Source organism: Sciurus vulgaris (genome assembly GCF_902686455.1).
Source record: "Sciurus vulgaris genome assembly, chromosome: 2".
Classification (NCBI taxonomy): domain Eukaryota; kingdom Metazoa; phylum Chordata; class Mammalia; order Rodentia; family Sciuridae; genus Sciurus; species Sciurus vulgaris.
In genome coordinates, this window is record NC_136462.1 from 192,942,583 (window position 1) to 192,962,056 (window position 19,474).

The following is a 19,474-nucleotide window of genomic DNA, read 5'->3' on the forward strand; positions in this document are numbered from 1 at the left end:
CTGGAGCTAGGGAGTCCCATCTGGTCAGCTCCGGTGTCCCCTGACCATGGGCTACTGCCAACACTGGACTCCAGCGAGCATGACATCAAGCAAAGGGAAGGGACTAGTGCCCTGATCCCGGGGTCCCCAAGCCGGAGGGGACGGGAGTGTGGGCAGCAGCGAGAGCCCCTCACCCCTCCAGGATGCAGGCGTCACGCTGGGCTGACCCAGGTGGGACCCACCCAAGAAAGGCGCTGCCCTGGTGGAGGCCCAGGCCGGCAGGCGGCTCAACAGTGGCACCTGGAGGCGGCGGCAGGAACCGCGCGGGGCCTCGGGCTCCACTTAGTTTTGTTGGTTTTTCCCTCAAAAGCACTGCCCAGCACCACCGGGCCACTCACGGTCTCATCCTGGCCTTCTCCTCGCTGGGGCTGTAATGTGGCAGCTGCACGTCGAACATCCTCTCCATGAGGAAGACGGCGTAGGCGTGGAAGTCCAGCCGCGAGCGCGGCTCCCACACCACCGCCTCGTAGGAGTGCGGGTCCAGCAGCACCGTCACGTACCTGCCCCCCACCAGCACCTGCGGGGCAGGGGCCGGCGACAGCTCTCAGGCCCAGACACCACCCTCGGCCGCGAACCCCGTTATCGTCCCCTCGGCCACCGTGAGTGAGGAACGTCCCCAGCCACCGTGGTGCAAGCCTGAGGTTCCCAGAGGGGGTGCCAAGTGCCCAATGTCACGCAGAGGGAGGGCCGGGACCGGAAGGCAGGGCTTTCTAAGTTCGGAGGCCATGTCCTTAACCAGGGCGCTGGCGGGCACCCAGCACGGCCATCTTGGTTACTGCCCAGCCTGCAGGGGAGTCCAAAGATGCGTGCTCAGTAGTCAGGAAGGAAGGAGGGAGGGGAGGCGGGCATCAGGTGAATGATGGTGGACAGGTCAGGAGGGCGGGTGAGGGAGGCAGGCATCAGGTGAATGACGGTGGACAGGTCAGGAGGGTGATGAAGGAGGGAGGCAGGCATCAGGTGAATGACGGTGGACAGGCCAGGAGGGCGGATGAAGGCAGGGCAGGTGGATGAATCCTTGCTGACTGAGAGGGACGTGGGCAGCTGGAGGATGGGTGGAATCTCAGTGTGGGGTACATAGTGCAGGATGCCAGGTCCTTCCTGGGCGCAGAGGTGGGAGGGGAGTGGGGTCCAGGGAGTGGGTAGGCTCTGTGGAGGGGAGGGTGGCTGCCCGAATGATGCTGGAGGACGCACGGACATGGACAGGCGACAGAGGAGACCAGCGTCAGGCGCTGACTGAGGGGCAGGGAGTGTGGCGGGCGGCAGGCAGCTGGGACAATGGAGCTAGTGGGACTGCAGCTAGGATGGACGCTGGGTGGACACTGGGCATGGAGTGGAGAGTGCTGGGTGAGGTCGGGAGGCAGATGGACAGATGGATGACCAGGGGGTGAGTGCAGGGGAGAGGCTGGGGCAGGGATGGGGATGGACGTGCGGTGTTAGGATGGGTGGACGGGGAAGATGCGGGTGGAAAGGCGGAGGGTGGAGAGAGAGGGGCAGGTGGATGATGGACAGACGGAAGCTAAATGGATGGACGGCGGGCAGCTGGCTGGACGTGGGGTCCCGGTAGATATGGAACGACTGTGCGGCTTGGTGTGGGAAGAGGCAAGCAGGCACTGAGGGGTGGAGGTAAGAGAAGCACAGCCGGACAGACAGACGGAGAGACGCCGCTGGACGGGGTGGGTGTGTGTGGGCGGAACCGCGTCACCAGGTGGGAGGCCACCCGCTTCCTCCCAGAGGCACTTACAGTAAAGATGTCACCGTGCTTCTCCTTCATCCTAGTGAGGAAGCTGGCCACGTCTCTTCCAAACTCCAAGGCATGGCCCAACCAGGGGATGCTGCCCAGGTCCAGAGGAGGCTCACCGGGTCGCCTGCAGAACCCACACCACGTAGTAAAGTAAGGAGGAGACAAAGAACGTGGGCCGGGGGAGGTCAGTGGAGAGGTCAGGAGGCTTCACAGAGGCAACAGTGAGAGGGACCTGGAGGTGGTGAGGGAGGGAGGCACTTGGGTAACTAGAAGAGCTCTCCAGGGAGTGAGAACGGCAAGTGCAAAGGCCCTGCAGCTGGACTGCACGTGTTCAAAGGTCAGCAAGGAGGCTGGTGTGGCTGGACTGAAGGGGCAGCAGTGGGTGTTGAGGCCACAGGGACAGTGGGGGCAGAACCACAGTCATCTGGCAGTCGTGGGGACTTTGGTTTTTTCTGAGGTGGGAGCCCTGGAGGGTTCTGAGCAGTGGAGGGACACGATCTGGCTTGGGTTTAGCTGCTGTGTAGAGAGTGGACTGTGGGTGAACACGAGGCGTCAGGCCCCCAGCACGGACTCCAGCAGGGGATCGCCTCCCTGCAGGTGGGAGAGGCTTCCACACCCGACCGCAGGACAGAGTTCGGGGCTGGGTCAGGGCTCAGTGCAGAGCGCTGGCTGAGCGCGTGTGAGGCACCGCATGTAAATAAATAAAAACGATGTGTCCGCATGCAGCTAAAAAATATTAAAGTAAAAAAGGGACGGGGCTCCTCCTGGCAGAGAGACTGGAGGCCAAATGTGTCTGACCCAAGTCTGTTGCTGGCGGGAACGTAGTGGGCCCAAGAGCTGCGTGGACCCTGCCTGACAGCCGCGTGGAAGCAGGTCCCCATCCTACCCAAGGCTGGACTCTCCCCTTGAACTTCCCGAGGAATGGCAGCTGCGGCTACTCAACTTCCACCTCCACAGAGCCCAGGTCTCCGCGCTGGCGGGACTCCAGCGCCACCTGCAAGCTCGAGGCGGCTCCAGTGAAGTGGCTGAGCCACAGCAGTGAGCCAGGCGGCAACGGGAAGGACCACGCCCACTCGGCACACGACCGGCCGCTCATCCCGTGCCCTTGACACCTCCTCTGCGGCAGGACTGCGAGCTAAGCTGCACTCAGCATTGTAGTGAGCCTCGCAGTGTCGCAGGGTTGGCGTTCATAGTGGACCCCTGCCTCAGAATCGTCAGAACAGGGTGCAGAAAGCCCAGCTCCCCGCTGCTGAAAGGATGAGGGGGCCGAGGTCACGCCCCCTTCCACCACCATCCCCCTGGCTGGCCAGACATTAACTCAGAGGCAGGCCCCGCTGGGTGCTGGAGAGACGGCAGGGAGCGGCCCACCGGGAAGCCAGACGGAAACAAGAGCGAACAGTCACCCAGAGCGCGCGGATCCTGAAGACAAAATAAGGCCAGCGACTCCGTGGAAAAACTATCCAGCTTAAAAATCAATGACGGGACCAGTGGGGTCCGGGGCAGAACCCAGGCCCAGCGAGCAGGAAGCCCTGGGTTCCATCTCCAGCGCCAAAGAGGAACAAAAATTAAAATGAAAAGGATTTCAATAGGCAGTTCTCCAAGGGAGCCACGAATGGCCAATGCCAAGATCCTCGACATCCTTAATCAACCAGGACACAAACCCAAATCACAAGGCCGGGCAGCGCTGCACGCTTCAGTCCCAGTGCCTCGGAGGCGAGGCAGGAGGATCGCAGGTCAAGGCCAGCCTCGGCAACTCAGTGGGAGCCTGTCTCTAAATGAAAGATAAAAAGAGCTGGGGTGGAATTTAGTGGCAAAGCATCCCTGGATTCCATCCCCAAACACCACCCCCCAAAAAAAGAAAGAAAAAGGAAACGAAATCACAATGAAGTGCTATTTACACCCACCAGGATGGCCCTTAGACAGTTCTGAAAAATTTTAAAAGAAAATTAGCATTCATAAAGACGAGAGAAACCAGAGCCCTGGCTGGAACGTGAAAGGGTGGAGCTTCTTTGCAGACCAGCCTGGCAGGTCCTCAAAGTGAAACACAGCCACTCCACAGCCCAGCAACGGACCCTGAGCTCGGGAAACGTGCGTCCGCTAACTCGAGCACATTGTCTGCGGCAGCATCACTGGTAACAGTCACTCAGCGCGGTACATCCAGGCCAAGGGACGTGACTCAGTCCTACAAAGGAGTGACGGGCTGATTCACGCCACCGCCTGGGTGAGCCTCAGACACAGCACGCCATGCGAGAGAGCCAGACCCAAGGGCCACTGCCGCGTGACCACACGGACACAGAATGTCCAGAACAGGGGGCTCCACAGACAGGAGGGAGAGGAGTGGAGGGGGCCGGGGAATGGCTGCGAGTGGGTGGCGATTCTTTGGGGGATGCTGAAAATATCCTGGAGCTAGACGGTGGGGATGGCTGTCCAACCCTGGGACTGTACAAACACTAGTGAACTGCACACTTGTAAAATCACACTTTAAAAGGGAGAATTTTATGGTATGTGAATTATACTTTATCAAAGAAAAAAAGAAAGCGGGGTGATTGAGACAGTGGCGGTCAAGGACAGCCTCCGCAGGGAGGTGCCGTGTGAGCAGAGACTAGGACGGGAAGGAACACTCTGGAAGGGTGTGCGAGGAGCCCTATAGGTGGCGAGAAGCAAGTGCAAAGGCCCTAGGGTGGGGAACACTGGGGATCCAAGACAGCAGGAGCTGGTGCGGTTGGAGTGGAGAATGTGCAGGGGAGACACGGGTGCTGAGAATGTCCTCGAGGGCCACGAGGGCCTGAAGGCCAAGGAGAGAGTGTGGCTTCAGGGCCACATGTGGTGGGGACCAGCGGAGGGCTGGAAGTGGGAGTCAGGAAGTGACATGCCTGTATTTTTATAGGGTGGCGACAGAGAGGGGCAAGAGGAAGGGGTCAGATGTCAGGAGCCTCCTGTGCCACCCTCCAGGAGGGCAGGCGTGGCCGGACCCGCCCCAACTTCTAAAGCAGGCAGCACTCCAACCTCCCTCCCCGCCCCGCGCCGCGCCCGGTGCGCCCTGCTCCTCCGTCTGGCTGGCCCCACCGCGATGCAAAGCGGGGGCAGGAGAGAAGGGACAGCGAGCAGCCCTGGAAGGAGGCAGACGCAGGTCCTCCCCAGCCTCCCAGTCCAGGAGGCCGGCAGAGTGCCCGGCCCCCTCCCTCTCCCGCAGCCCCTGGGTTCAGACCGCTCCTTGGAGCCTCCACGTGCCATGCTGGCCGAGCGGGCAGCAGGGACCAGCCTGTTGGCCTGCACGCACCAGCCCTGCCCGCCAGGACGGAATCCGGGGAGACGGTCCAGAGCAGAGAGGGCCTAAGAGGCAGGAGGGCGGGGGTCACGAGATGTAACTTCCCACCACAGTCCCTGGCTCCAGACCCCAGCCATGCCTCCTGCCGGTTGTATGCTCAACTGACTTCTCTGTGCCTCAGTTTCCAGATCTGTAAAATGGAAGCACCACCACAGACTGTGCCAGGGGACGAAGGGGTTACAGAGGAGCAAGGAGAGGTCCTGGCACCCGGGAGCCAGGGGCAGCTGGGCAGCAGGCCTGAGATGACTCGGGGGCCACCAGCTGCCGCGCCTGGCCTTTTCTGAACGCTCCCTGCTTGGCAGTAGTGGCCCACGTGAGAAGCCCTGTCCGAGGGCGGCCCAAGCTGGCCCTGTGCCCTGTGAACTCGGAGAATCTCCCCTATCGCTGAGGAAGAGGCTGCTCCTGCCAGGCCGCCTCCCAGAGGAGGAGCCAGGCTGGCTGGGGACCCCGCGGAGGAGCTGGTCCCCGCCCGGGCAGGTCTGCCTGCCTGCAGAGCCCCTGTTCTTGACGCTGCCGGGCCCTGGTCACCCCAAGTTGGCATTTACATTCCCACCCTGCAGATTAGGAAACTGAGGCGCAGAGGGTCTCCTGTGACCTGCCCGTGCCAGGCCAAGATCTTCCCCGGGGACGTTTCAGGGCGGGGGTGTCCTCTGGCCGCCTGCATCCTGGCAGCTGCCAGCACTCCCCAGACGGCCAGGTGTTATTTCTGGCAGCTTCCCGCTTTCCCCAGAAACATCGCAGGGAGGCAGACAAAGGCAGGAAGCCCGGAGCCCGGGCGCCTGACCCCTGATGCCTCCTGACCCCTGATGTTGGCTCCCCAGCCCCAGCCCCAAGCCAGCCAGGCCCGGGCGGAGTGCCAGGTGACTCAGCCTGCGGCCAGCGGGGGCGCGGCAGGCTCTATTTCAAGGCCTGTGGTCTCTGCCTTGCCCATTGACACTCTCACTGTTTTGAGGAACTGCCAGGCCTGGAGGGAAGGCAAGGGCGCAAGGCTGACTCTCCCGACCTGTTACTGCCCACACGCCACCGTCCACTCCTCTGGTTCAGATCCCAGACATCCCCTCGGGTCCTCTCCTGGAGTTTTAATTCCCACAAGAAGACTCTAGAAACTGCCGGTTCCTCACTCACACCGGCTCCCCACCTAGGACCAGGGGAGGGAGTGCAGGGTGCCCTGTCCCCACCACTGGGTCCCCTGAGGCATGGCGTCCTGGCTGGACGGCTTTCCACCAGACCAGGGACTTGGTGTTCACTCCAGCACTCAGAAACCTGCCCGGCAGAATGTGTGTCAGATGAAGGAATCATGTACACAGTTGGTGCTCAGTGAGCAGGCCTGCCTCCCAAGAGGGAGCCAAGACAGGTGACAGGCCAGCACAGAGCGTGCTCTGGATGTCCAGAGCCGAGGTGGCCCACAGGGCTGCGCCGCTGGGGGACACCAGCCCCTCTAACAGTCTCGTCTCCATGCAGGGGGGTCTCTGGCTCCAGGAGGATCTGATGGGGAGCGAAGGGGATCGGAGCAATCTGAGCTTCCACTCAGCCTGCTCTTACCCAGGGCTCTCCCCGGGTCTCTAGCAGTCTCTGCGTCCCATTAACAGAGGGTCTCTCTTATGGTCCTCTCTGGCTCTTCCCCACCCCACTGCCTCCCACTGTGCAGAGAAAGCACGTGGCCTTCTTGCTCTGGTTTTGGTTTCCTGGTATTTGTCAACGCCAGAAGAGCCGAAGGCAGGAGAGGCAACAGGGAAAGGTGGGGACTGTGGCAAGGTTTAGAGAGGGTTCTACTACTGTGCCGGATCTTCCGGCTTTTCACAAGATGCTGGAGACTTGGATTTTGTATATGGAATCCCCAAATTTTCTCCCCTATGCTACATGGTTTTAACCAGAGCTTTCAGGGCTGAATACAGCTACAGATGGGCCTTTGGTAGCCTCTGGTTACTGCATGTTGCAATGAGACAGATTTTCTTCTTCCTAGGAGCTCTGCACCCTGCAGGGGTCCAGATCAGCCCTGGAGACACAGGAACCCTTACCTGATGCCACTGTAGCCTCTGATCCCCCAACAAGGGACTGCCCAACCAGGAGCCCTCTCAGAACACTCCTTGCAGCAGCTGCACGTATCTCAGAGGAAGAGGGATGCACTGGGCTTGGTGAATCAGGTGGGGACTGAGAGAGCGCCTCCGTGAGCCACCTCGGAGTACTGATGGGGAAACTGAGGCCCAGAATGCAGATCATAGCCTCAACGGGCCCAGAAGAAAGACTCCTGCCTCCCAGCCCACCAATCTTGCCATGATTGCAGAATTTGAACTTGAACTGTGACCTAGATGACATTATAAATTATTTCTTACATTCTCAGACAGGGTAATGAAATCAGGATTATCATTCTCTTCTGATAATTCAGGGTTGAAATATGATAGCTGTAATTTTTAAACAATATTAGTGACTGTAAAATCAAGGTAGGAGGACATGGAGATTCTGACGCTATTTTTTTCTGCATAGTTGAACTTTTTCATAATTAAAAGGCTTATAATTTGTTTTGCTATTGAGGATTGAACCCAGGGGCACGTAACCACTGAGTCACATTGCAGCCCTTTTTATTTTTTATTTAGAGACAGGGTTTTGCTAAGTTGCTTACGGCCTCACTAAATTACTGAGGCTGGCTTTGAACTTGCAATCCTCCTGCCTCAGCCTCCCAAACAGCTGGGATTACAGGCATGAACGATCGCACCCAGCTTGAGTTTTTTTAATGCTGGGAGTAAAGACAGTTGCTAACTGACCAGAGGAGCGTATTTCACTGGGAGAAGCGTGAGTTTGAGAGCTGGCTACCTGTGGAGTATGATTTCTGTGACCCTGGGAAAGTTAACATTCTCAAGCCCGAGCTGCATGGCAGAGGTGATGGAATGATCTCATGCCCTGGTCAGGAGAAAGGAGCAAGGACAGGCAGTGCCCTCCTTCTTCCATCCAGACTGGGTCACCAGCGAGGGCACAGCATGGACGTGACCCACCGCTTTTCCCCACATTTGGGAATTCGTCCTTCCTTAAGAATCTTTTGAAAAAGATAAATAAATAAAAAGTATCTTCTGCTGCATGAGCTGGGGCTGTGGCTCCGCGGTGGAGCGCTTGCCTAGCACGAGTGAGGTACTGGGCTCGATCCTGAGCACCGCAAAAGTAAATAAAATAAAGGGTATTGTGTCCATCTACAACTAAAAAAATATTTTAAAAAAAGAATCTTCTGCTGTAGCTGCCTTAAGGTCACATACTTCTACAAATTGTGAGTGTTCAGATCCACCCATGTGATGAGAGGGAAGAATAAGGGTTCATTTTTCCTGATAATTAAAAGTTTTTGCAGATCAGAATTTTAATCAAGGCAGAACTTGAGGGAGTGACTTGGCCTCTCCGAGCCTCAGTTTCCTCCTCTGTAAAATCAGAGTAACCAAAGTGCCTCTCTAGGCAAGTTAAGAGGAAAAGCTGGGCAAGGTGGTACGCATCTGTAACCGCAGCAACTCAGGAGGCTGAGGTAGGAGGATGGCAAGTTCAAGGCCAGCCTCAGCAATTTGTCAAGAGCCTGTCTCAAAGTTTTTTTTAAAAAAGGGGAGGAGGCTGGGGGTCAGTGGTAGAGCACCCCTGGGTTCAATTTCCAGCACCAGGAAAAAAAAAAAAAAAAAAAAAAGGAAATATGAGACTGGGAAACAGATTGGGATCCCAGGGGGCCTCTCCAGGGTTCACACTACTGTCCCCCGCCTGCTCGTGACTCCTGTTCCCATACCGCTCCCAATACCCACGTGCTGCCCTCCCAGGTGTCCAGAGGTATAAATCTCAGCTCTCCGGACTGCTCGTCCGCAGGATGAAGCCCAGTAAAGCTCAGCCCACATTCCTCCTCAGAGAGGCCCCACTCACCCTGCTGTCACCACCACCATCCCCTGACACACCGAGACACGTGGTGCATGTCTGGAATCCAGTTACTCAGGAGGCTAAGGCAGGAGGATCACAAGTTCAAGGCCAGCCTGGGCAACGTAGCCAGACTTTGACTCAAATAAAATTGAAACAGGGCTAGACGCAGCTCTGTGGTAAAGCACTGGAGCACGGGAGACCCTGGGTCCGAGGCACAGTACCACAAAAGTATTTCTGGAAAAGTAAGGTGGAGAGCAGTTCCACAATCATCCACACAATCCAGAGTCTGGACACTTCTATGTGTCCAGGCACCCTGTGCCCCAGAACCCTCCGCCCCGACCTTCCAGCTATACCCACCCAGCCCCAAGCAAAGTGCAGATCAGGATGATCAGCACATGACCCAAAACATCAAAAACACCAGAAACACCATTAACAGGGACATGAATAAACAGGGAAAAAGGAACCTGCAACTTATTCAAATTTCAGAACACTCAGAAGATCAGAACAGCTGATAGCTCTGTGAAGCAAATGAAGGGCTACTGAACCCCAAATCCAGAGTGGAAAAAAACACCTCTGCACAGAGGGTGGGAGAGCCTGCCGAATTAGGGGGAATAATTCATTCCTCAGCAGGGAAACATTCCTCATCTTTTCCCTTCATTTTTCTTAGGCAAATGATTGAACGCGCAGTTTTAAATTTTACCTGGAAAAGTATGTGGTCGAAGGAAAAACACAAGGAGCTTATTGTTTGAAAATTCAACTAACATATTGTTTAAAAACTAAAGTTCCCAATGTTTCTGGAACTTTCTGCCGCTCTAAGGTAAACACACACACACTCTCCTGTATTGTTACAAGCTCAAGTCTATGTGTAAAAGAGTAACTATTAAAACATCTGGAGACACGGAAGAGTTAGGATCGTGAAGGTCTGAATTGCATCCGGGACTTTAATGGAAAACCCAAAGAAATCCCGCTAAGGTCTGAAGTTTGGTTAACAGCGTTGCTTTTTTTAGTTGCCACCAACGTGCAGGATAACATAATACGCTAACGGGAGGAAAATAAGTGAGGGAAATTCTGGCAGGTCTTTGTACTATCTTGGCAATCTTTTTCTAAATCTCAGACTAGTCAGAAATAAAAAGTATATTTTTAAAATATCTGGAAGGTTCCACCCAAACTGAGCAACAGCAGAGGTCTGGGCAAGAGGAAAGGACTAGACTCCTGGGGCGGTGCCGGGGTCTTCAGTCTTGTGTCCCTTGTGCAAATCAAACTAATTTTTTCCATACTTTATACGAAGACCTGCTGCTGGCTCCCTGAACTTGTGTCAAAGTTTTACTTTTTCTCCTACATTAGATTCTCCAGGAAACAGAAAAACCTCTGGGACGGAGGCTGAGCCAAGTGGCCCTGGTTCCACCCTATTCGGGGGAGGGGGCCTCTCCGGGCCTCGGCTGCTCCGCTGGCCTAGGGACCCCTGCCCCCCGGGGGCGGGATCCGGCAGGACGCGGCCCCAGGCGCGAGGAGCAGGTCCCCCCGGCCTCCGCCCTGGGCCTCGACTCCCGCCTCTGGGCAGGGGATGCGGTGGGTAGGCGCTGGGCCCGGGCCGAGGCGGGGGCCGAGGGGCCTCTCCCACCCGGGTCCCCAGCTGTCCCCACACCTCTGCATGGTCGCCCGGGGCTCACCGAAGCCCCCCCCACCCCAGGTCCCTCCGTCTCGCTCACAGACCGCGACTTCCCGCGGCGGGATCGGCCCCCGGCCCCCGCTCCGGCCCCCGCGCTGCCCGCGAGCCTCCCGGCAGGGGCGCGGCGCCCTCCCTGGGTGGGGGACCGGCGCGTCCGAGGGGGTCGCCGCCGGGGACGGGGCGGGGGCTCGGGCCACTCACCGCGTGCGCCGGCGGGTCAGCAGCAGCAGCAGCAGCAGCGCGGCCAGGAGGCCGAGGAGCGCGGCCCAGGACATGGCAGCAGCGAGCGCGGTCCCTCCAGGTAGCGCAGCGCACGGCGGCCGCCGCGGTCCCAAGACCCCGCCGCCGCCCCGCCCCGGACCCCGCGGCCCCGCCGGACCGGCCCCCGCCCCCGCCCCGGGGGACACGTGGCTGCGGAGGGGCGGGGAGGAGCCGGCCCGAGGGGAGGGGGCCCTGGGAGGGGCGAGCGGCGCGGGCCGGCCGGGGTCGCCGGCGCGCCCACCTCCCCGGCCCAGCCCGCCGCGCCCGGCCTCCGCCCCGTCCCGGGCGCCGTGGAGGCTCCAGCGTCCCTCGCGCCGGGCCGGGCGGCGAGTGGGCTGGACCGCGGCGCATGGCGCAGGGTCCTCAAGAGCCGCAGTCAGAAACGAGGAAAGCCACCGAGACCCGTCCCCAGCCCTGTGCGGGCTGGACGTCAGTGCAGAGCAGCGCATCGGGGCCGCAGGATGCCAGCCCCGTGCCTGCGGCTCGGCAGGCGACCTCCCCAGGGACCTCCCGCTCGCTCCCCAGAAGCTCCCGCTGTCCGCCGTCCCCATTTCCACCCTGGGAAGTCTTGAGCGGGTAGCTTGGCCCAGCGCAGCCCCTCCCCAGGAAGCTGCAGGCGGAGGGACTCTGCTCAGGTTGTGAGGAACTGCCCAGCTTGTCAGTAAGAAGGACGTGCCCACCGTCCAGTGGTAGGTGCAGGTCAGTTTCATGGAAAGATGAGGCAGACAGCGACCCGGGACCTGGGAGGACTGGCTTGGGTCGTGTCTCCCTGCTGGCTCAGGCAAGGTTCTCTCGAGTTTCCTATCATCTTCTCAATGGTGCCCTGGAGGAGAGTCTCTCCTAGTCTCCAGCACCAGCCTCCTCTCCCTACTGTCCAATCTCCCCACAGAAGTCCCACCAGACACTTATTGCCACCCTCCCCGAACCTGCTGCCATCGCCCTCCTCACCCAGAGCACAGCCACAACCTTTACCAGGCCTCCACCATCTGTCCAGCCCACCTGCACCTGCCCAGCTCCCACCCTGCTCGCCCTCCCCACCTCTGCTGCAGTCTCATGGGTCTCCCTGTCCCTCCCAGAGGTGCCAGCTGCCTTTGTACTTGCCATTCCCTCTGCCCGGAATGCTTGTCCCCAGGAGACCTGCGCAGCGAGCTCTTCATGTCCTGCACGCACCTGTCTGCTCATGACCACGGTTTAAAGCAGCCGCCATCACCCCACTGCTTTAACCTGGAGGATCAGGCTGGGGTGACACCTGTGTATCCTGCATCCTATTGGAGATTCCTTTACTTGCCAGCCTAATTTCGGCTGCTTCATGTGACCTCAGCAGATTCAGAAGAACAAGAGACAAAATGAGTCTCCTGAACCTCTTACTTATCCTGCTTGTTTGGTGGTGAAGCCAACAATTCTGCAAGGGCTGCCCTCGGGCCCGGAGGGTTTCTCCAAATCCCAGGGCTCCTGGGGCTGTCCTCTGGCAGTGGGGTTCACGGCCACTCAGCCCACACCCAGCCATGGGACCCTGTCCATCTCTCTGAGCTGCGATGGGGAAGAGAACCTCATGGGGTCAAGGTGGAGCAATGACCTCATCCAGGTGACATACCTGTCCAAGAGCCAGGGTTATATTTCTGGCCAGGGTTCCATCTCAGTTCTCACATCTGAACGATAGAAGGACCGTTCCTTCTTCACAGGGTTGTGAGGAGGGAGTTAAATGATGCGAGAATGAATCACCCGGCACAGGCCAGGCGCACAGTAGGTAGGTCAGCTCTTCTCCGCCATCCCTGGCTTCAGTCCAGACCACCGTCTCCTGTCTTCCCACCTCCAACCAGGAGCAAACTCCCCTGGGAAGGAACCGAAGGCCATGTTGGCTGGTGCCTCTTGCTTCTCCCTCACCCATGGAACCTGCTTTGTTCAGAAATTTGTTCAGAGCAAGTGTTCAGGAAGGGGCCCTGGCTCTCTCCCAGAGAATGAACCTCAGCTGGACTGAGTCAGTCCAAGAAAACCCTGTGCCAGTGATTGTCCAGAGGTGGTCACCCTCTGGATATCTGCTGTGGGTTTCCTTCCCTATGTGCCTCCTCTGGGCTTTGGGGCCATTGTGCGAGGATAAGGTGGGGGCGGGGAAGGCCAGCGAGGTTGCAAAGCCACCACCCGGGAAGCCCCCCTCCAGACTTGTTCATGAGATATTCAAATGTCTCTTGATCTCGAATCAGAGTCTCTCTCGCGTTCCTAGGATGACCTTCAGCGTTGGCTGCAGGCAGGACTGAGATAATCATCCAAAGCACCTGGACGGTACTTGCCCCTGGGAAGAATTCAAAGCTGGAAGCATTCGAATCTGGCTGTGGCATCTTGCAAGAACAGGTGGGCCCTGAAAAGCGCAGAAGTTCCAAACTCCCCTGGCTCCTGTGGCCTTGAAGACCCTGCTGAAGCCAGGGCAGAGGAGTGACCCCGCTCGCCCACCATGGAGGAGCCAAGTTCAAATCCCATTGTCATTGCTCACTTCACACATGATCCTGGGCACGTCACTTCACCTCTCTGAGCCTCGACTCTGTATCTGTGCCACAGGCACATTGCTGGTGATCTCAGGGAGGCCAACCTTGGCATCTAAGGCTGCACCTGGGAAGCAAAGCCCACAGGCTAGGGACTCTCAGCAAACTCCTCTGCCTGTGCCATGCCGCGGACATTCTGCTGGAGGAGTTGCGGCGTGTCCAGATGTCTGCTCCCACAGAAACAGGCCTCTAAAGAGGGCAAGCGTCCCCTCCCACCCAGCCTCTGCTGACTTATGTGGCTGCCACAGGGTCAGGATAGTGTCAGGACCCCACCTTCAGAACACAGAGTGTGCCCTACACCCCCGCTTTCTGTCTCCTAGGGTCCAGGTCTGCCTGCATCCTAAAGACTAGGAACAGATCGAATCCAGAAAGGAAGATATTAGGTGTATTGCCTTCTTCAAGGCTGAAACCAGCCCCATGGGGGGGGGGGGGGGGCTCAGGCTTTTTTAGTATTTTATTAATTGTAACTTTAGAAGGTAATTGTTAGGATTTGGATAGGAGGTGTCCCCCAAAATTCCTGTTAGTGCAGGAATATGGGGGTGAAGTGATTCGATTATGAGACTAGTAACCTGATCAGTCCATCCAAGTATGAATGAACCCACTGGGTGGTACCTGTCAGCAGGTGGGATGTGACTGGAGGACGTGGGTCCCTGGGGCGTGCCCTGGAAGGGTGCATTTCCCTGTGGCCTTCCCCCTTTGCGCACCCACCATCTATCTATCTCTCTCTCTCTCTCTCTCTCTCTCTCTCTCTCTCTCTCTCTCTCTCTCTCTCTCTCTCTCTCTCCCTCCTTCTTTGCTGCCGTAAGGGGAACAGCTTTTCCCTGCTGGGCCAAGAGCCGGCCATCTATGGACTGAGACTTCTGAAACCATGAATGCCAAATAAATAAATTTTTTCCCCTCTACGTTGTTCTTCTCAGGTCTTTTGGCCACAATGCACAAAACCCAACTAAAACAGTAGTTAAGTAATTTGAAACTCTTTTTCATAAAACTTCATTCACTCCCCACAGCGATCTGATATCATTATTCCCAATCTGCAGATGGAGAAACAGAGGTCCAGAGAGGGTCAGTAGCTTATCCGGGGTCACAGAGTACTTCCTCTGATCAGCCAGGGCATGGGACTGTGATGTCCTCTTAGGACAGTTCACTGACCCCTGGTGCTGTGAACTCCTGGGTCTCCCGGTTGTCTCTCTGGAGGCCTCTCTGCCCGTCCATCTTGGTTCTTTCAAGTCTGTTATGGGGAGGGCTCTTAGCCCAGGTCTTCTGAGTCACCAAGACAGGACGAGATGTGACATTGTGGGGGGGAAATGAGGAGGGGGCCAGGGGAAGTGGGAGAGAGAGATGGAAAAAATGGAAAGGAAGAAGGGAGCGGGAAGGGGCGGCAGGGCAGTTCTGAGACCTGGCTCCGCGTCGCCTCCCTGCCTGGCAGCCAGGAGCAAACCCTGGAAGCACGGCCTCTGCCCAACCCCACCGGGATGGCGCCCAGGGTCCAGCTGTCAGGCAGGCTTCCACGCGGAGCCTGAGGGAGGCCTTGCCGGGGCTGCCACTGCTGGGAAGTGCGGTGACCTCCGAAACCAGAGCCGATCCCTGCGACTGCTTCCTCCTGCTGGAGGGCGAGAGGTGAAGAGGACATGGGGACAAAAGCTTCTTGTGCTGTGCAGTTGAAGAGGGGGTGACAAACCCAATGGAGTCACCAAGGGAAGAGCCCCCGTCCAGGCCGGAGTGTGTCTGGCTCATCCCAAGTTAATGTCTGTGCTCCCAGCAGGTATTCCCAAGCACGAAGCAAGCCGGTGGCATGGGGAGGCAATAGGGAGGGGTGAGGACCGTGGAAAACCGGAGCATGCTGTTCCATCCAAAAGGAGGCAGCGACACCGAGTTCCAGTCAACTGTGTGCACACAGACATGCACGCCCAGCCCAGCGAGACTCCAGGTTCAAGGGAAGCAAGAAATCATGTCCCAAATGATTTAAAAACACTGTATAGGCCAACTCCACACGTCTGATCATCGCCCTGAACTCTAGCTGTGCCAAGGTGCCACAAGGCCCAAGAAAGAGAGGCAGGCAGATCTCAAACTGCAGAGTGCCAGCTCTTGGAGACTTACTGAGGGGTGGCGGTGAGACCGAGGGGAGGTGCACAATTCAAGTCCAAAGGAGGGATGTATGTATTGGTTCGGACAAAGTGACTTCATTCAAACCAGAGTGTAGCTGGATGTCTTAAGCTGATAGGGGAGTCAGGCGCATTCTTGGCACCAGGGCACGATTACAGGTGTCCACATACCACTCTCATGGTTTTGTGCTGGAAAACTAGTCAGGGTAAACCAACCAGGGGGATGGAAGGGGATTATGACTCAAGATGGCTACTGTCGCGTCAAGCTGAATCCACACGGGTATACAGGGTTCATCTGCAGCTGGCAGGTCGAACCAAACCACTCTTTAGAATGGAGCCTCGGGGTCCTTTGTGTTCAGATGGTCTTTGTATCGCTTTGTACGGAACAGGCTGTTTTCTTCCCTCGGAGCCCTGCTTTTCCAATCTGCTCGAGGGTAATGACAGGGCTCCCCTCCCACAGAGCTTGGAAGGACCCAGGAGGGCCACATGTCCAGGGCATGGCACAAGCACTTAATTAAAGGTGAACATGCCAAGTTTTCAGCAGCCCCTCGTCAGGAACTTTACAGTAGAAAGGAAAGACCAGTCTCACCCCATCTTCTTCATGAGGTAGCGGGTGGAGGAAGTGACCCTTTTCTGACCTCCAGGCCTTGCTGCCACTGGCCTCTGTGGATGGGGCATGTCTGTGTGTCGAGAGAGCCGAAGGACGTCAGCTACCATGATGCTGTCCTCCAGCATCCTCCCCCCAGGAGAGCAGGGATTACGTAGGGAATGTGTTGGGCAGAGAGCCCAGAGGCTGGGGCAGATGCACACAGGGCTGGGCAGACAGCCTTTTGTTCAGCTTTCCCAGGATGATGCCACTCAGGTTTCATCTGGGGCTGGTGGCCAGCCCTCTTCCAGGCTAGATGCCAGGAGGGGCAGGCGCTAGAGGAGAGGGGCTCCAACTGGCCTCGCCTCCTTTGGCTTCCCCAGGGCCAGTGCATAGGCAGCCCGTGGCCCCAAGCAGCTGCCTGGGCACCTTGCATTGGAAAAAATGATGCAGCCAGTCCTCAACCCCCTCAGCTTCCTGCTGTCCCATCTGGGAGTCAGCCTCCCATGGAGGACCAGAAAAGAAGAAACCCACATTGATCCCCTACCCAGACAGACCTGGAGAGCCACAGACCCTCTGTTTGCGCGTATAGAAAATGGAAGCAACCATCACAGTGCCTTTGCTCATTCCCAGAGTTGCTGAAGAGGACTCAGTATGAGGATGGATAAGGAAATGGCTGCCTCCGCAAGATTTCTCCCTTCTAGAATTTCCATCAAAGCATCAAGGAGAATGGAAGAACAAAAAACATAAAACTATAAGATCCACTTTTAGCAAGAGCAGCAGAGAGATGGAATCCATCGACTTGGTATGTTGTGAAGCTTTCTAGAAGCAGCTAAGAGAGAGCAGGAGGGGTGAGTAGGCTCAGTGGCAACAAATCTCAGAGGGTATCTGCAAACCTACACTCACAGGGACAGTGACTTGCCCCAGGTGGCAGCGGCAGTCCTCATTTAGAAAATGAGTGTGGGGACCTGGGAAGAAATGGGGGCTGCAAGAAGTTCTCCCAGAGTCGGCCGGGTCCAGAGGAACTGAGAAAGAGCGACTAGGAACTTCAGAGAAGACATGTTGGCAGGAAGCAATCTGTCTCTGTGGCAGGAGAGAGACTTCCCGCTAAGAAACCCAGGAAACTGCTCTACGTCTTCTCACCCACAGGCAAAACCAGGCAAACCAGAAACTGACCCAGACACCCAAACCCTCCCAGTGACAGGATTGAAAGAATAAGTGTAAAAGCCCAAATGATAAGATGTTTTCATAAAATATGCAGAAAAATCTACGGACTGAGGAGAAAATGTTCACACAAAGTGGATGAAAAGTGTGTCCAAATCATATTGGCATGAATCTCGAAAGAGAAAAACTAAGATAGCAGTACCCTGTATGAAGGAAGATGAGGAAGCAGAAATTGAAGAACTCGGAAGGAAATTGGCAGGCAAAGGGTGCGAGTAAGTGAGAGGTGGTTGAACAGGAGAAAAAGGGAGAAGGGAGGAAGTCACAGCAATCAAGACAACAGTGGGAGAAACATGAAGGAAACAGGCCCCGAGGAAATACAGCGCAGGGCATCGTTCCAGAAATGAGAGACAGAAGCAAGAAAGCACTAGAAAGACCAGACAGACAGAGAAAGATAAGGACACAGGCAAAGATGAGCCAACACATACATAACCGGAGCCCTCAACAAAAGAAATACAGTCGGGGCTGGGTTGTGGCTCAGTGGTAGAGCACTTGCCTAGCACATGTGAGGCCCTGGGTTCAATTCTCAGTACCACATAAAAATAAATAAATAAAATAAAGATATTGTGTCCATCTACAACTAAAAAAAATATCTTTGAAAAAGAAAAGAAATGAAGTGCAGAGAAGCACACCTGTGATCCCAGTGACTCAGGCTTAGGCAGGAGGACCGCAAGTTCAAGGCCACCCTTAGCTACTTAGTGAGGACCTAAGCAACTCAGTGAGACCCTATCTGAAAATCGAAAATAAAAAGGACTGGAGATGTGGCTCAGTGGTACAGTGCCCCTGGCACAAGGCCCTGCGTTCAACCCCCAGTTGAACAACAAAAAAAAAAAAAAAAAAAAAAAAAGAAAGAAAGAAAGAAAGAAAAAAAAAAAAACAAGCAAAAGTAACTGAGAAAGATTAAACAGGAAAGGGTCCCGGCATGATGATGCACACCTGTAATCCCAGCAGCTCAGGAGGCTGAAGCAGGAGGATGGAGAGTTCAAAGCCAGCCTCAGCAACAGCGAGGTGCTAAGCAACTCAGTGAGATGGACCCGATCTCTACATAAAATACAAAATAGGGCTGGGGATGTGGCTCAGGGGTCGAGTGTTCCTGAGCTCAATCCCTGGTACCCCTCAAAAAAAACCAAACAAACAGGAAAGGGGAGAGGCGGGGAGCAGAAATGCAGCAGGCAAGTGCACACGGAATGGGGGCGCACTGCAGTCCTGGGCAGTTGGAGTTGGAGGAAGGCGCCTTGAACTAGAGCAAGAAGAGCTCTTTACCGCGCTGAGGGCGCACCGGCGCCAGAGAAGGGGTGAGCATCCCCGCGCCACACACCCCAGCAACGAGTCCTTACAGGACAGAGACCTGACTCACCTCAGCCCTTGAAAGGCCAAGGGAACATAAGCTAAGGACACCAAGGTCACAGGACATCGTGAGCGTCTACAAGCACGGATCATCTGCAGTCTCCAGACAGCACCTCCATCGTTCCTCTGTTTTTGTTTTTGTTTGGGTGCCAGGGATTGAACTCAGGGGTGCTTAACCGCTGAGCCACGTACCCAGTCCTAGTTTGTATTTTATTTATCCTCAGTGAGTTGCTTAGCACCTAGCTTTTGTGGAGGCTGGCTTTGAGCTCGAGATCCTCCTGCCTTAGCCTCCTGAACCACTGGGATTACAGGCGTGGGCCGCTGAGCCTGGCTTCAGAATTTTTTTTTAAAAAAGCAAAATAAAAGTACAAACACTAGTCTCGGATCACAGTGCAGTTAGGTTAGAAGCCAATAATAAAATGATTTTAAAGGGTTCATTCGCTTGGAATTTTTTTTTAAAGGCACATCTCTCAATTCTTTAGTCAAAGAGGAAACAAAATCAATATTTAAAACACAATAATAACATCAATCCTACATATCAGAGCCTGGAAGTTTCCACAAAGTAATAAATATCCATATGGGCCTTAAATAAGCACTAAAAGGAGAAAAAGAAAAGGAAATTAAGCATTCAGTTTAAAAGTTTTTATTACAAATAAAAAGTACGATAAAATAAATACATAAATGAAAGGTTTATGTGAAAGGCACTCGTGTAGAAAACAAGCAGAAGGAAAACAAAAGTGATCAATGTAATCAGCAGGAGCTGATGA

General features: G+C 56.0%; 1 protein-coding gene and 1 long non-coding RNA gene across 2 annotated transcripts in view; one reads left to right on the forward strand and one right to left on the reverse strand.

Moving 5' to 3' along the window:
- The window catches only part of PTGIS (prostaglandin I2 synthase), a 26,746-nt gene extending 15,515 nt beyond the window's left edge, over positions 1–11,231 (reverse strand). The window contains exons 1-3 of the mRNA XM_079127960.1: positions 10,855–11,231; positions 1,781–1,904; positions 378–556 (exon numbers count right to left, since the gene is read on the reverse strand). Coding sequence (XP_078984086.1) covers positions 378–556; positions 1,781–1,904; positions 10,855–10,928 — 377 coding nt within the window. The 5' untranslated portion in view covers positions 10,929–11,231. The remainder of the gene's footprint in view (positions 1–377; positions 557–1,780; positions 1,905–10,854) is intronic.
- Positions 10,843–13,313, forward strand: LOC306654417. Its single transcript, XR_013761959.1, has 3 exons — positions 10,843–10,954; positions 12,597–12,661; positions 13,136–13,313. It is a non-coding gene; the product is annotated as an uncharacterized lncRNA (long non-coding RNA).
- The last annotated feature ends 6,161 nt before the right edge of the window (positions 13,314–19,474 follow it).